The sequence below is a fragment of the Temnothorax longispinosus genome, chromosome 11 (assembly GCF_030848805.1).
Source record: "Temnothorax longispinosus isolate EJ_2023e chromosome 11, Tlon_JGU_v1, whole genome shotgun sequence".
Classification (NCBI taxonomy): domain Eukaryota; kingdom Metazoa; phylum Arthropoda; class Insecta; order Hymenoptera; family Formicidae; genus Temnothorax; species Temnothorax longispinosus.
This window is the reverse complement of record NC_092368.1, coordinates 1,555,210-1,572,625: the sequence shown is the minus strand read 5'-3', so window position 1 is coordinate 1,572,625 and position 17,416 is coordinate 1,555,210. Positions and strand designations below refer to the sequence as shown.

The 17,416-nt window shown below is 37.3% G+C and overlaps 1 protein-coding gene and 1 long non-coding RNA gene across 4 annotated transcripts in view; one reads left to right on the top strand and one right to left on the bottom strand.

The window, feature by feature from the left end:
• Positions 1-17,416, bottom strand: part of LOC139821711 (uncharacterized) — a 40,275-nt gene that overhangs the window by 10,074 nt on the left and 12,785 nt on the right. The window contains exon 1 of one of the 2 annotated variants that reach the window (XM_071792976.1): positions 9,081-9,875. The exons of the other annotated variant lie outside the window; for it this stretch is intronic. Within the exon in view, the coding sequence (XP_071649077.1) occupies positions 9,081-9,117 (37 nt within the window). The 5' untranslated portion in view covers positions 9,118-9,875. Of the gene's footprint in view, positions 1-9,080; positions 9,876-17,416 lie in introns of those variants that run through there. 2 annotated transcript variants of the gene reach the window in all.
• Positions 927-16,323, top strand: LOC139821718 (uncharacterized). 2 transcript variants are annotated; one of them, XR_011734319.1, is made up of 4 exons: positions 942-1,327; positions 2,016-3,398; positions 14,977-15,312; positions 15,482-16,323. It is a non-coding gene; the product is annotated as an uncharacterized lncRNA (long non-coding RNA). The 2 variants fall into 2 exon arrangements; XR_011734318.1 differs by lacking the exons at positions 14,977-15,312; positions 15,482-16,323 and having other exon boundaries at positions 927-1,327; positions 2,016-5,868.

The window sequence follows — 17,416 nt, the reverse complement described above, 5'->3', positions numbered from 1 at the left end:
TAAATTTATGAAAAAATGATAGATCTTTTTTGTAGAGCGGTAAATTTACTACAGAAAATCTATGTGGCGCAATGCTGTATTACTGTTTGTTAGATAGTTATAAAATTTTTTCTATCTTACTAAATGAAAAATAAAAAATCGCGATGAGCGACCTGTTAATATTAATATTAAGGGCTAAAATTTTAACAGGTATCTTATTTTACCTTCCTGCAAGTATATATGCTATTCGTGAAATGAAAAAAAAAATTGCTTCAAAATGACACACCCTAATGTACATACATACGCACAAAAAATTTTTCTATGCTGTTAGAATTTTTCATTTTTATTAAAAAAAGGCGAGAAACTATCATCGCTCAGGACGGGGGTCCAGCGTAGTAAAGGTCTATCCAGACAAACTTATATAGGTGCATAACCATATGCATAAAGAAACGGATTGATCTATTTCCTTATGCACATGCATATAGACCAATTAATTTTCTTATGCTTATGTTTATGCGCTATGCAAGTTAGTTCTGAATTGACCTTTAGGGGCGCTGGGTGGAGTTTGAGCCCCTAGAAGAATACAGAGTCTGACCATTCGACTTATTTTTATTGGTTCGAGAGTCTATTGGTTCGCAGCCCTTCAAAATAGTGTGACCAATCACAGTATAAAGAGAATATATATAGACACACAAAGACATTGATATACACACATCACATTGACACCAAAATGCATTTAATTTTCGGTGTCTAGGCATTTAATGAGCGCGACTGTAAACTAACACAGTAGTACATGGTATACACTTATACACTAATCCTTACTACACACCATTTTGAACATGGCCATTTTGAAGGGCTTTAGCCTATAGTTTGCCAGACTGTATTCTAAGGAATACAGGTACAGGCTTCGATAAATACTATCGGACGAAATGACCAGAACGGGATTAGAAGGAAACGACTAAATGGGATCAGAGAAAGAATCAGAGAGCCTACCAGAGCGCAATCAAACCACACATATCGCACACGTTGCGTGGCGCGCGACCTGAGATTGGCTCGAGACTCCCTTTCATTGAAACCGGCGCCGTGGCGCACGCGTATCGGGGGTCTGGGTTATGCAATTCAGGGTTACGCGGGGAACTCGCAAATAAACGTGAGGTCTCAGGCAAGTGATTGCAGTGTGTGGAAAGCGGCCGGAGCGCGAAGCAATTTAATTCAATAGTCAGGCAGTTGAAGCGCCTCGCCTTGCGATCGGCTGACATTCGTGATGAATGCAGGTGCAACTAATTTCAACAATGTGTCTTACAAAGGAACATCCCGAACCCGAAATCTTCGATTTGGTTGAATTTTTGTAAGTATGTAGAGTGACTCAATACATGAATAACGGTAATGTTCATTATTTGTACTCTATCGCCCTTTAAAGATATGATTTTCAATCTAAAAGTCAAAAGAGCGCTTTCACTTTTTAACGTGTAAAGATGCGATTTCATTGACGCTAGAAACCAGCGGCAGAGTCAAGAAAATATAGTGGGGAAAGAAGTTCAGATCGTCTCAACTTTTTAGCGTACCGCAAAATTCAACGGAACTTCTTCCCCCACTACATTTTCTTGACACTGCCGCTGGTTTCTAGCGTCAATGAAATCGCACCTTAACTTTTACAATACAAGACATAGAGAAAAGTGTTTAAGATAAAAGTTCAATGGTAAGTTGAAGTCTATAAAGTAATGTAAACAAAAATGTAAAAAAAAAATTTGTAAATTTTTTTTGCAATATAAAATTTGTTTTATAATTTTTGTTTATTCTACTTTATAAAACTTAACTTACCATTAAACATTTATTCTAAATATTTTTTTCTATCCCTTGTTTTTTAAGATTTACACGTTAAAAAGTGAAGGCGACCTTTTGACTTTTAGGTTGAAAGTTACCTTTAAGGCGTGACAAAACACAAAGAAAGCATACCATAATTCATATATTGATTGTGAGTCACTCTACATACTCACAAAACACATAAGGATTAAGGAACCTTTTTTTTAACGCAGGGAAATCTTCCATTACTAGGACTCCTCCCGGCCGTTGAGGTAAAAAGGCCGGTTTAAAGGATGAAGGAATTTCATCTAAAATCTAAATCGAAAAGTTATTTAGGGTCGTTTCCTTAGTGTATACTACAATGCCGCAAAGGAAAAACCCAGTAAGCTTTCGGCAATGATAAATATATAACAATGAGCAAAAATTGACTTTCTAACGATCTTCAAAAGATTTAATATAACAATATATACTATGTGCCGAGACAAATTGTGTGTAAGAACTTCTTTTGCTATATATATTTTAGATAAAAAAAAAGTATAAGTTCCATTAATCAAACACGGAAGTCTTCTGAAAAATGGAAAAGACAATACCATCCACCGTGACAGAACGTTCTCGGTTAGTCGTAAATAATCTAAATGGTTATAATAGCTCAATAGCTTTTGACAGAACAAACGAGACGAAGAAGCTGGATGTCCTCGCCAATAAAGGCAACCAGTATGATAATTATATACGAACGATGTTATGTACAATACAATGTTATATATAATATCGCGGCGTCGCAAGAGCCGTCTCGTATCAGGATTTTATTATAGCTGCTTAACGTTTACGTCGAGTTAACAGGTCGCGAGCGCGCGGTAAATAACATCCAGAACGTTGCATAAATCAGCGATATCTACGAAAAGTCAGAAAAAGCGCGTGATAGGTCGCGTAACATTACGAACGATTTGAGATAAAGAGCTACGACTTTAATCATATCCATACTAAGTACACGGAGCAATTCTAAACCTATAACCGAAGACATTCGTGCATGCTGTTTTTAGAAATGAGAAAAGAAAAAATTGTACATTTTTAGATGAATGGTTTAGGTGGCAGGTGCACAAAAGAAATCAAAAGAGTCGCATATGTTCGGCAAAGATCAAAGGAAAAAAGGAAAAGGGGCAGGTGTGCGTGCGTGCGTGCGAAAAGAGTCAAATGCGTGAACGAGTATGCGAATGTTGCGCACCGTGTGAATATACCTTTCGAAAGATGTCACTGCGTCTATGCGCATATCCGTAAATCGTATGGAAATAAAACTCTAAGGTCGATTTCCCTTTCCACGAGGCGGTCTCCGGAGCGGTGGTCGTACTTGTTATTCGATTATGTAAAACTTATGCGAAGCAGAGGTTGAACGAAAGCGACGTAAAACGTCGAATGTATAGAGAAAACGGACGAGCGGCGAAGACGGACGGCGAGCCGTTACGTCGAGGCCGATACACAGCAAACAGCGCGATAAAATCGTGCCCCCCACATTGAATTTACAACAACTTGGAACTCACTCTCGATCGTTCAAGAAATTAAGCAGAAAGGTCAATGAAGAGGGGCGGATCAGTAGATATATCGGCACATCAAAAATTACGGTATTTCCTCTATTTCCTTAATTCAAGAGCGATAAAACATAAAAGTAAAAAAATATTTATTTTAGTCTTGGCAATTTTAAAATAAAACAAAGAATTTTTGTGAGGAAAAAAAACGTATATTTTATTCTTAAAAACTTTTTAGAGATTTAATAATCAAGAATAAATGTCATTTAATCTCGAAAAAAATTATACTTTTTAATAAATAATCAAATCTTGTAATAACATAAAACATGAGAGGAAACGTCCCATTTTTTTCACGTTGGCCACACCTATTGACAGCGATTGGTGCTTTTGTACAAAAAATTAGAAAGTTTCTGACCAATTGCGGCGTCGAGAATTGAACGCCATTTGATGGCATGAGACAATAACGTAAGACATAATTACTAGAGTAACCGAAACAATCCGACCGAAACAATCTTTTTATAAGTCTTTGGAAAAGCTGTGGAAAATAAATAGTTTCGATTACGTCGACAGAACTCTTTCAATTTCAACCAAACTCGAAACCGAATTTTCGGACTCTAATAATTATGCTAAGATAATTTAAGAATAAAAGTTTCCGGGGATGTCTTTTATCATAATACATCCCTGGTTGAAACAGATGTCTCATTAAGCTGTTAATTTGGGTGTCTCGTTCAAAGCCACCCTAAATTAACAGTGGAATCATAAAAAAATGTACGACCTGCCCCTTTCTCGACCAATCATTGCAATGACGTTGCCAACAGCATTGCGACCCTGCCAAGTGCCAAGTGTCATTACACCCTGGTATGTGCTTGGTGGTGAGTTTAGAGGCTGGCATTTCGTGTCACAGTAAATTTAGCGGGGCCCTCGTAGAGTTGACCGTCGCTACGAAGCGCGATGTTAAAAAAAAAACGGCAGCTAAGAAGAGGTTATCGATCCGAGTTTATACGCTTTTATCCATGAAATTTATGATCGAACGTTCACTGGTTCAGATTCACGGTCAAAATATAATGTGACGTTTTGGCTAGGATCGAATCGAGCTTTTTAATCGTACTTTTTAACATATATCATAAAAAAAAGAATTTAAAAAACTTTTTCATAAATTGTATAGACCAATTAGAGGCGTATTTCAACAGAATTGTCGTCCCTTATCTAGCGGCGCGATGTAATAGGCAGTCACACCTACTAAGTAATGCTAGGAAGACTCGTTCTCAAAATAATCCAAAAGTGTTCCGCTGGTTCCATATTTAGCGCGAGTATCGGACTGATTCGCGTTCGGGTCAAACAGAGACCGAAGTTAGAGGGAACGCGAAAAGGCAAAGAGAGATAAGGAAAGAAAAGCGAAGGTAGAAAAAGGATGAAACTGGCTTGAAATTATCCCATCAGAATGACATAATATAATTAAAATAGATATTCCAGATATTAAAGTTATTAAAATATTTTGAACGTAAATTTCAATGTGGTAAACGTTACGAGAGAAACATAACTAACGTAATCGGCAGATAGTCGTCTTTATCAGCCGAAAGATAGTCGCAAGATAAACGCAATAGATTACAATTTCTCTTTTGAATAAATCATATATTTAAACAACAACGAAAAGTCGATAATAGATAATGACGATCGATATAAAATTTCTATTGTCTATTGTGTTACAACAGTTGTCACGAATTTGTGATGAGAAACACTGAGATGTAAGTGTACTGGAGAGGGTACTAGCTCGGGTAGCGCGACCGAGAGAGAGAGAGAGAGAGAGAGAGAGAGAGAGAGAGAGAGAGAGAGAGAGATAAACATCAAAGCAGGCTGCTGCCTTATACAATTTGTAATGACAAACACAAATCTTTCTCTCAGTAATATGCGCATGCGTCTAGTACAATACAAAAAAGACAGAAATCCCAACTTATCTACCTGCCTCTGGATCGTTTTCCGTCTACAGACGTGGTGTGACAGTGTCCCCTCCAGCATACTTACATCTCAGACATAGCGTCTTTGTGTGCGTAAGCAGAGGGGCATTCCGTCAGTCGGTTCTCAATCTACCATCTCTATATAGAAGAAAAGCTTAAGAGACTCTCGTAGAAATACGAGACTTGTTTCAAATATTGTACATTATATGTTTTGTAAAAGCGATATAATTGCGCATTTGAATGCGATCGAACTCTTCGATCAATATCCTAATCCAAAGTCCTGATATCTCGTGAATAGGCGACAGGAATCTTTCCTCGAGGAGTGCATGTGCATTTCGCAAGACGGCGGCGCCTCCGGAAATGGAATCCGCCGCTAGAGAGTGTACGCTAAGAGAGAGAGAGCCCTAAACTTAGCGCTCGAGTTTTGCAGTTACGTAAGGTCCAGTAACCCGACGGCGTAAAATTAGGATAGCTCTTCTTGCCTTCGTGTACGTCTAGGTAACAGTCGTCGTCGTCGTCGTCATTGTACGATGTGATTTATTCTCTCGTAAAAAAAATCCGTCATATTTGAAGACGGTGACCAATAAACCAATAAAAACTTTCTCCCTCTATCTCTCCTCTTTTTCTTTTCCTTTCCCCTTTTCCTCTCCTTTTTACCCTTAGTTGTTACATTTATTCCAATTTTTTATTAACTTCAAATTTAATGTACAGGTAGCACGAAAAAAAGAAAAGATCAAGTTTCACGTTAGTTCTCTTTCAAAGGCATCAATATAAATCCATAAAACTTTCGCTTTAACTATACCGTTTGAAAAGTTATTAGTCAGTATAAGAAACATTTGAAAGAAGCATTAAAAAAATTTCCTAGAAAATCTTTCCGAATCTCCTGTAACATTTATGACTTTATGATGCTATTATTTACAAGCCAGAAAAAAATCTGCGGAATACGTTATCATGAAAATCTGAAACACGCGATCGAAGCCATCACGATCGAGATTGACCTACGATCAACGGAGTGCATTGCATATGGATTCGGTCAGGCTGGTATATAATCGTCGTATTCAATGCAAAGTGTGCTGACAGCGCGTGTCACAAGCAGATGTCACGGAGGTGAACATGAACGCTACGATACTCCGGCACAATGTGCATCTGAACGTAAAGTTTTAAAAGGTGCATTTATACTTGTATATATTTATCTGACATATTTGACGCTACTTTTGTCTAAAAATATCTGTGGTCCGAAATTACAATTTGACTCTCGGCAATTTTGAACAATTCGCCAAGAAAGTACGTATAAATCCTATCCGAATTTTATTTATAAAATTCCTGAAATTATAAGTACGCGGACCGTGACGTTAAAACGACAAACGTTTCGACATGGGATATCGTATCGCGGCTTTTCCATCGCGCTCGTTCGCGCGGGCTGTCTCGTCAAACCCGGCGAGCACGTGTTGCCGTGACGCTCGCGAGACGGGGTTCACATGAGCGTTTGCACGGAAAGCCTGCTTCTCCTTCTACTTCTGAATATAGTGGATCATGCGCGCGACCACGTGCTCTTGTACGCGAGTCGCGAGGACGCCTACGCTAGCACTGATGCCGACGTAATTCCTGAACAACCGAAGGTTGGCAGCAGTCGGGAGAAAAAGCGCGCGTTATACCGACGACGATTGACGAAAGCGAATCCGAACGAGAACGAGACGACATTTCGTCACGTGTGACATTCTCGATGGGAAATGGATTAATATTGACAAGCTTAGACGAAATTGACTACGTTGCATCGAATTATTCGACACTATGAGATGTAAAAATGCTCTTTCAAAATTTTTTATGAACAGGAATGTTTATTCATTGCCGTATACTCTCTGATGAGTTTCCTCTATATTTCCACCATATTGCTTCAAGAAGATATTTCCTAATCCCAGCTTATAAGTGAGAATTTTTTACTTTTGGACGAATTCTAAGTTAAAGTGGATAGGTACCAGCGTTGATTATTAAGAGATTACAAGACCTTGACAGGAGGAAAAGTTGTAAATTAATAGGAGTATGAATTTTTTTTGTTATGTATGTCTATTAAAATAACAATACGTTGGTAATAAAAAAATTAGATTTTATGGTGAATATTAACATCATTGTGTTCATTTCAATTCTGTTCTGCAAAAAAGAATCAACATAATAAAAATTAATACTTTTAAAAATTTATAACTTTTTATAACTCCCAAAATTTATCCTAATTTTTACTTCTGTCAGGGTTCTATAAGCCTGCTATTAAACTGCTAGAGTATGGCATAAAATATAATGTTTAACAAGGAGCAGGCAAGAATTAGGAAATCAATTTTTAATTTAAGAAATTTCTGCAAGTAGCTTGAAGGATATTTATTAATGAGAACTTGATGAATGCATGGTCCCTTGTTTTCTAATAAAAAATTAATGAAGGTATATTCAGAATCAGTTTGTCAAGTTTTAGCGTGGTAAACTCTCATGCTGATCGTGGCCGCGGTAGTAGAGTGTAACCTTTACAGACATCGTAACACGCGTCTCACAAACAGGCAGTTCGAACCCAACTGCCGATGAACCTTTTTTTTTCACACAATATTGAAATTTTTTTTTAAGGCAAATTGGTTGAAAATTTAATTACAATGATTAAAATCTTTTACATCTGATTTATTAATAAAAAAAGCTCTCTATTATAAGATGAAAACTTTTTCACAATATCGAAATGTGCGTGTAAAAAATTCTGTTTATTTCGATGTTCCTAGTTTCCCCTAGTATCATAATATATTGTTATTGAGTTGCTTTTATTTATAAATCGCATGTCCGATATTGTGAAAAATTTATATCTTATATAATAGAGAGTGACTTATTAATAAATAAGATATAAAAATTCCAACCTCTGTAATTTAATTTTCAACAAATTTATCTATCATCTTGCGAAAAAAATTCAATATTTTATAAAAAAAAAATATGTTTTAAACTGGAAACGCGTAGAATCAAAAGTTAAGGTGGACTTTATTTTACTACCACAACCACGATGAATGACTGATAGTGATCATAAAATGATTTAATATAGTATGCGACTAGTTTTGAATAACTTTGTTAATTTTTTATTAGAAGACGAGGGATGCACTCATAAAATTTTGCTTATAAGCACTTTGCAAGCTATTCAAAACTAAAACCTCATTTTCTAGTTCTTGCTTGCCTCTTAGAAGAATCGAATGTTCTGTTTTCCGGAATTGACCGGAAGTAGTAGAAACTGGGAAATCAACTTTAAAGTCTCAAATGAGAACATATGACTTATTTTACTCACTGTATACATATTTAAAAAATAGTTAAAGATACATTGCGGAATAAAATATATTTTACTTTTTGAGAATTAAATAAAAATTAATAGATGGTTGGAATAATAATTTTTCGATATTTATCATTCTCCAATTCTATAAACCTGACATTTTTCTAAGAGTTCATTAATGATCAACGAATGCACGTGATAGTGAAAGGAGATCTAATCTAACCGTCGACAGCAAGGCCCGCTTTCGCTAAATTCATTAACATGGCAGTTCAGTGCAACCGTGACTTGTATTATATGAACAACTATTCTATACAATCGCAGAAATATCTCTGCGATTACCGCTGTCACCTTTAAAAAATGGATCTCACCGTCGTTTCAATGTAGAATTAGGAAAGCATTCTGCGTCCCAACTAGGGTCGGATATTCAATAAAGAACAAAAAGAAGAAATGTGAAAGCAGTGATATTTGGTGATCCCTTATAAAATATTCTTATTCAAGATATTTCTTATAGACATTGTTGTAACTCTGCCAGTTCTATACCTGGCCTGTCATTGCCCATCCTCTGTCCTAACTGCATGCTGGCATTCGTAGATAGCACTCTTCTGGGCCCTTCGACATCAAATCTTCGAGATATCCAACAAACAGCGACATTTGCGGGCTTAAGATCTTAAAGATCTGAGGAACTGTCTTTAGCAGTAGACCAAGGGTCGGCAATCCATATTAAAAAAAAAAAGAAGAAAGAAAGCGAATTTGCCACGATAGTTTCTTACGTGTCGTGGACGAATCTCCCTCAAAAGTCACGACAGCGAGCGTGCCGTTCGCGCGCGGCCTCTCGCAAGCCGGAGGCGCGAGAACCGGTTTGGTAAAAGTCCATGCGTCCGATTCGCACGATCACGTGCGGGCGGCCGTCATTGACGACGGGACGGAAGCGCGAGAACGGCGTCGACGGCGACGTGATCGCCGATCGATTTCCCCGGCGTGGCCGCATTTGAGACGCGCTTCCCGTCGCGGCGCGGCGCGACGTGTGTCGTCGAAAACTGTTCGTCCCCGCCCGGTCTGGACGCGATTGCCACATCCAGTTCGTGTCTTTCTTATTTCCACTGATGTAACGATCGCAAATGTGGGGTAACGTGGGTACCAAACTCTCCTGATCGCGCACCGGTAACCGGAAACGATTCAACACCAGTTGGGAGACGATCAAGCACCACCTGCGCGATATCGACAGTACGCTTTATCGAGCTGCAAATTCCGCGATTTTTTTCGCGAGTCACACGGCAGCAACGACACTCCGCACTAGTCGGCGATACGCGCGTGACTGCTAAGTCTGCCGGCTAACGAAACCGCGGGTGCTTTTACCCCACCGTGCCGACTAGCTGTCGCGATCGCGGCGAAGCGGGAAAGACCGGACTTGAAGCCGCATCGCTATAGACTCAGCGATATGTCTTTAAAAAGACACCTTCTCTTCTAGTTGAGCAAACCTCACTTCGAAGACGGAGGGTCTTCGCGAGCCACGCGACCAAAAGCCCTAAAGCTTACGATAACAGATAACAAATTTGACACAGGCCTATTTTTGTCATCGACAAGTTTAGCCGTTTTACTTTTAAATCCTCAGCGTGTCAAGGTACCTATCTTTTATACTTTTGTAGTTTCGCGCTTTGACAATCTTGGCAGAAGAGAGAACAGGGAACAACAAGTAGCAAACATTTAAACTATTATTTATATATACATACATACGTACATACATACATATATATATATATATATATATATATATATATATATATATATATATAATCTAATTATCGCCAGGTATAGTCAGCTTATTTATATATTAATATAAATAATTGTTACAAAAAAATACGTATTATGGAACTTTTCGGAATCCGATCGGAATCATAAGATTTCGATTAGTTCCGCGTTTCCAATCGGGATTCCATTTATATATCTTGTTCTAAAGTTTGTTAGAATTGGGATAAAAATCGATTTTCTCTGATAGAACAGTATAATTAAAATTGTTTATTTATAAGCGTTTTTAAAAAAGAAAAATAGAATATGACTAAATTGTACAAAACAAACACAATTTGATAAAATATAAATAGAATAGATAAAAGTTAATCCATAAATAGAACTCTATAATATAATTTTATAATTCTATAATAAATCAAAAACTTTATTCGATCCAACTATTGGTTAAAAAATCAAAATTACAATCTTTAACTATTTCATTTTCAATTGATAGCATTGTAGAAGCATTTATAGCCTTTATGCAAATATGCAAATCCTGAACATCAGGACCAAAGCACATATGACAGTCGTAGTCGTGGACGTAAGTAACGCACAAGCTTTGGCGTATATCCATCCTGATCTGTCACGATCGGGGATTACGGCCGTCATTAATCGCTACGCCATGTTATGTGCTTTAGCCCTTAGATTGAGAAGATTCTGCTGTTAGAATTGAAAACTAAGGTTAAAATTAAACGACATGAAAACGGGCATTAGTCATACACGGCCAACTTTCGAGTGTTGTAGTTTCCGCAAAACTACGTATATTTGCATTTTTTTTAACTGAAGGGGAGACTGTTAAGAATACGTCTGTGAAAGCGAAATTTCTGTGCGGTTCGTATGTTTCCCATAAAAGCCGTTTTAAGTGTATACAAATTTTTCGCTGAGGAGGAAAAACGCGAACTTTGCACATTTTTTTTTTGAAAATTCACAACTTTGAAACTATCCGGTAGAACAATTTTTCTTGCAAATTCTGAAAGAGCAGATGTCAATTCTTAAGGAAAAATATAGAGCGATGTAATTTTTTATCGTTATCAACGAAATCTCCAGGGGTCAAGTAGGCCGATTTTCGAGGTCTCTTTTTTCGTAAAAGTAGATGTATTCGCGTGATTTCTTAAAAAATTAAACTAGAAACAATAAAAAAAACATGACTACCATGACTAAACATGACTTATCTAGCACTGTGTATACACATTCTATATAAAGCATTAATATTAAAGTCATACTTATAAACCAATAAATAATTGTTAATATCGAAAGATTATAACACAAAAACGTTAATATTTATTCAATACTACTTATTTAATACCAAATTAGCAAAAAACGAGACACTTACTTTTGAATTTCAACCGAGCACACTTGAATCTCTGAAACCCGATACTATCTTTACGTTCGCACTGTTCTGCAACTACTGAACGACAACTGAGGAAATGTTTAGCGGCAAAGGACCAAAGGTTTTTTTATGCCGCAGAGCCATCTTCATCTAAGTCTCAAAAATTTTGCTGAGTCTCTTAGATCCAAGTGGGGGTACAGGAAACAGGAACAAGGTATAACACAGATAATAGATTTTCAATCTATCGGAAACCTTTGTATTATGCATCCAGCTTTATGCGCTAATTATGTAATTATTAGGATAACTCGGGGGAATATGCCAGTGTGGGGAATATGCCACTCGTTATGTTTAACAAAGCTACGGCTAGGAGCGCTGTTGTAAATACCGTGGAATTATTAAAAGTGTTATATCTGACGTTTTGCCCAAGTTTTCTTTAGTTCCTGTTAGTATTATAGTTTTTATGGGGTAAGTACATATGACAACGCGTGCTTTTTAAAACTTTCTTAGTTCTTTAGATAAGATATTCTTCAAGTGTTACAATATTTTTAACTCAATCAGCTTGTCGTTCTCGCCGCGATGTGACGGGAAGAAAAAATACGTCAAGTACATCTCACATTTGCGTGAATCGATGGTTGACGTTTGACAAAGGGTAGGTACCGCGACACGACGAAACAAATGTTCTTGGTTAAGGTAGTTTGATGATGAAGGGCCGAAGTCAAAACAATGTTTATGATTTTTTTATTTATATGATTATAAAAAAAAATAGGATAACGCATCGCAAAGCTTCGTATAACGACGTAAAAAGACATTTAATTTTGAAATTAAATATCTTGAGAACGGGACGGTAAATTATCTTTTTTCTGCAGGCTTAAACGATTCAGGAGAGTTCCTTCTTTCGATATAAAAAATAAAACCTATCACTTTTGGCAAAAGTTGTTCATCATCGAACTACCTTAAAGAGGAACGAGAGAGCGTCGATGATGCTGTAGTAGTCTAAAGTAAAAAAAGGAGAGGAAGAAAAGGAGAAGAAAAGGAGGGGAAGAAAAGGAGGGGAAGAAAAGGAGGGGAAGAAAAGGAGGGGAAGAGAAAAAGGATTCGAGCGAAAACGATTTCTCAGGTAGTATCTTCACGGTGCAAATACTTGGCACAATAAACAACCATGTGTCTTGACAATGGAATAAAGCGAAACGTTTTTTTCTATCCAGTTGCAGTAGGGTATTATACACTCTTCAAATATTTTTCGAAAAATAATTCCTGGAACTTTTGGTTACTCCTGCGTAATTTTCAAGGACAAGCGCTAGGAACAAACGTACACGAGTGAATCGTAATTGAACCTGACGGAAATGTAAAAAATGCTTAATATTACAAAATAAATGTGCCGGTTGAACGAACGATACGTCTCTTATCTCCGACATCCAACAGATAACTTGATCGCGACATTTTAGACTCGCGCTCGCATTGCCCCGATGACTTATGCGACGATTACGTGATTTCTCCTTGTCATTTCGACGATTTCGTCGCCGGATGATCGCGCGCTTGCGAAACTCGTATACGCGCATCGAAATCACAATAAATCGCGATTGACTTTTCAATTGCGCTTTGATGTTGTCAAGGTCTCCTAAGCTGCTCGCGTTTTATATCTTGTAGTGTAAACACGAGTGAGCTGCAAAAATATGGGCTCAGCCTTAATCGAGATTAAGATATATGAGGGTCGATTTGAGCTATTCAATATTCAAGATTCTATATAAAAATTTATGTTTTTTCGTCTCTCTTGCAATATAACGTTGAATTATATAAAATTGATTACAAATAGCAGATAAATATAGAGATTTATAATCTTCATCCTACAATAATATTCTTTTCTAATAATTTATTATTTATATTACCTGCTTTTTAGCTAAAGAGTTTTTAAGGAAAAAAATTATGAAATAAACACGTGAAAGGAAACGGGATAATTAAGAGCCAATCGCTGTTGACGGTGCAAAGACGTTTATTCTTTCTTTTTGTTTGAATTTAATCGTAGTTTCGGTCCCTATTCGGATCATCTTCAGCATCTTTCAACGTCTTTACACCGTCAACAGCGATTGGCTCTTAAGGTGATCCTAAAGCTGTCTGTAATACACGGAGAAAATTTTATAGTAAATATTACTATGGTGTCGCACTAGCTGCGGACCATCAAGACGCACAAGTTTAAATGCTATAGTCTTATAGTAAAATTACTATGTCCATAGCATTTAATGCTACGATCATAGCATTCCATGCTATAATTATAGCATCAAGAGGCTGCGCACATTTCCCTATTATTTCCTTTTATTGTGCGCAGCCCTTAACTGTCCAATTTCTTAAATAAATTAAATATTTTCATTATTATGTCTCTGAAAGTTTCAACACAAGATGTGGACAGAAAAATGTTTATAATCAATAGTGTGAGATAACGGAAGATTTGATTAATCTACTACCATTCGACGTTGATAAAATCAACTCTTAATTAGGTCGGTTTTTACAGCAATTTTTACGCAATGATGTTGCGAAGTAAATGTTCTCGGAATAGTATTTATATCATTAACGCTTAACGTTCTTCTATATGCGATTGTCTTCTCTTTTCTCCTTAAATCTATTAAGGAGCAATTTGATATAGCAATGTTGCTACTTTTCCACTTATTCATTATCTCTATAAATTAATTTATTTACAGTTTTATTTTATTATTAATTAGGTAATAATTATAACTAACAAATTTATTTTTTAAAACAATTTATACACAGTTTATGTGCAATGTTTCAAGCAAAACTTCACAGTAGAACTTCTCACAGTTTGAAGCAAGCAGACCCCACCAAACCTAACAATTATTCTGAATTCTGGTGCTCCTGGCAATTTTGCAGCAAATCTGCAAATCTAACTTTAACCCTTTAACAGCCAGTGGGGCACATATGTGTCCCACCTACTTTTAAAAATCATATCTTTCATAAAAATCAATACATCGATTTCATTAAGGTCTTATTTTAAAGAAAAAGATAGCTTTTAAATATACAAAAATTGCTAAACCTAAGGGTAGCAACCCTACAGCTACCCTGTTAAAAAATGCCAAAATCACGAAAAAATGAAAAATAAGCAGAATTTTTTGTTAACCTTTAGTTCATGTATAAGTTTTGAAATAAAGTCAAAATTATGTACAAAAAAGGAAAATTAGCCCTAACAATGATCTAGTAGTCCAGCACTAGACCGAGCACTGTCTTTTTTGAGAAAAGAGGGAGGTAGAAAAGACTCCTTCATTCTCTCTCGTTTCATGGTTAGCGCACAAGAGTGTTTTTTCTATCCTACAGAATGAGCCTTTACCGCCTTTCTCACAAAACTGCCTGTTTCCAACCAATACCATCCCTGGGGAAAAGGGGTTGGAGTTGGGGGCTGGTACTACATGATCCTTTGGACCTAACAAACCTACGAACTGCAAAAACACACGCACGCCCTGAAAAAGAAAAGATTTGACCTGGTAAAGGAACAATTCGTGAATGATGGAAAGATCTTCTACCAAAATGCGTGATGTCATCAGGAATGAGAGAACTCTCGAGGAACAAGGAACACGAGCTTTACTTATTGTTAGCCCGTTCCACACTCTCTTTGATTTTTCTTTAAAATGTATTGTTCAAGAGATATTTGAGGTAGGCATTCAAAATGGGTCACCCTGTATAACAGTGAATTTAACGAAAAAAATTGGTTTTTTTCAAATGGCTGCCATTTTGTTTTCCGGGGGTTTTTTAAAAATCGGAAAACGATAAGGCCCCCCAAATTTGGTTAGGTTTAATAAATTTTTGGGGTTTTTTGTTTCAGATCAGCTGGCAAGGCTGTGGAGCGCCCCGCGCGCATAAACTCACGTCGTTTGTGGCTTCATGGCGTGGAAGCGAGAGCCGCTATTTTAAATTTTAAAAAATCAAAATTTTTTACGTAACAGTACAAGAATAAAACCCCTTAAAAATTTTTTTCAAATCCATTTATTTTATATAAAAAAACAATTCCTGAAATTCATGAATTTTTTGGGCCTCTGAACCAGAACCTCCCCTTAAAATATTTATCTATCTCTAGAAATCTGGTTTTTATTCCATGTCAAATCTTAATTACCCCGTCTTGCCCCGCTCTCCCCTAATAAAAAAAGACCATCTCTCTCTTCAAGTATACATTGCTATTTTATGTAAGACAGAAATTAATGGGATGTGCACGTTGTGCGTGTGGAAGCCGATTTTATCTCCCCGATATCCACTGTACGAAGAAAACGTACCGTATCACCTCAGGGAGAACGTATAACGAAACGCGTACAGGCGTATATTTATACGGCGGTATAAACTAGACCACTAAATATCTCGCTCGCGTGAGTCGCTATTAGCGCCTGCCTTCTAAACGCCTTGCGTAAATCCACGGGCCACTTTAACGATTTGTGCAAATCGTGGACAGCGGGCGAGAAGATTCGCGCTCCTCGTTAGCTCGTCGGCGCTAACGCAAAAAGGACACTCGCATTTTCGCCATCACGAATCGCGCGTTTACGAATGTTCCCCCCCCCCCCCCCCGACCAGCCGTCCTGATCGCGACGTGCCTATCCTATCCTACGGATATTAATCGCAATCCTAACTAGACGTCGTCGTAGACGTCCTACACGTAAAATATCATTTTAACAAGAATCTGGAGAGACTGCACTCTCAAAGCTTTGTCAAAGATTTTGATGAATTTTATCACATAAATCTATCTTCTTTTTCTCTGTCTTTATTTAATTCCTATTCTATTCCTTCCTGAATGCATCAAATAAAAGTTTATTAATCTGTCTAATAAATTTTTTTTCTACGAAGAATTTCTATGACAAATATATTAATACTAATTATATTAAAAATCATAATGTTAAACAGCTGTGCATCAAGAAAACACAGTATTTAATTATAAAGTATAAAGTCTATTATCAGTCTTGGAATCTAATATTTAAGTGGAATTGCTGAATATATATATATATATATATATATATATATATATATATATATATATATATAAAACACTTTATACATATAAATAATGTTCATTAACGGACACGCAACAAACAACCCGACAAGTGCACGTTGATGACCGGGACCACAAACGATCGAGAAACTCAGAACTTTTTGTGCTACGGAATTAATCTGGTGCCACACCTAAATTCAATTCAACTTGTTGAGAGATAAGTGATAGTCGGCGGCGATTTATAGAAAGTTGCGCGCATAATTGCGTCGAAGTCGCGGCATCTGGGCGGAAAAATATGAACGGTAAGTTTTTGTCAGCATAATAGTGCCACGCGATTCGCTTAACGCGGCGATGACAGAGATCTCTCGTGCCAGTCCAATGACCGAAACATGTCAAGGAAACTATCCGGTAGCCGTTGTATGCACGCTCGTAAAAGTAACCAACCAGTTAAAAAATAAATCGTACTGAAGGGGAGAAGGCGGGGGGCACGAGACGCCGCAGAGACGGTCGAGTCTGCAATGATTCACGGATTCATGCCTCATCTTTTTCCAACCCGGTGCCGGATTTTCGAGAACGTACGGAGATCTCGCGGTTGTCTCCTCGGGCCTCGTCCCGAGGAGATCTCGCCATCTGTCAAACTGCCAGAAACCGATTTTCGACGCCCGGCTCTATTTATAAATGTCGTACGGGCAAACACATCTTCGTAGAACGTTACTTGGCAAGCGCCGATTGTCATCGGTCGAACAATGTTACGCGCCGTCGACAATTAAATTTTGCAATTTACTC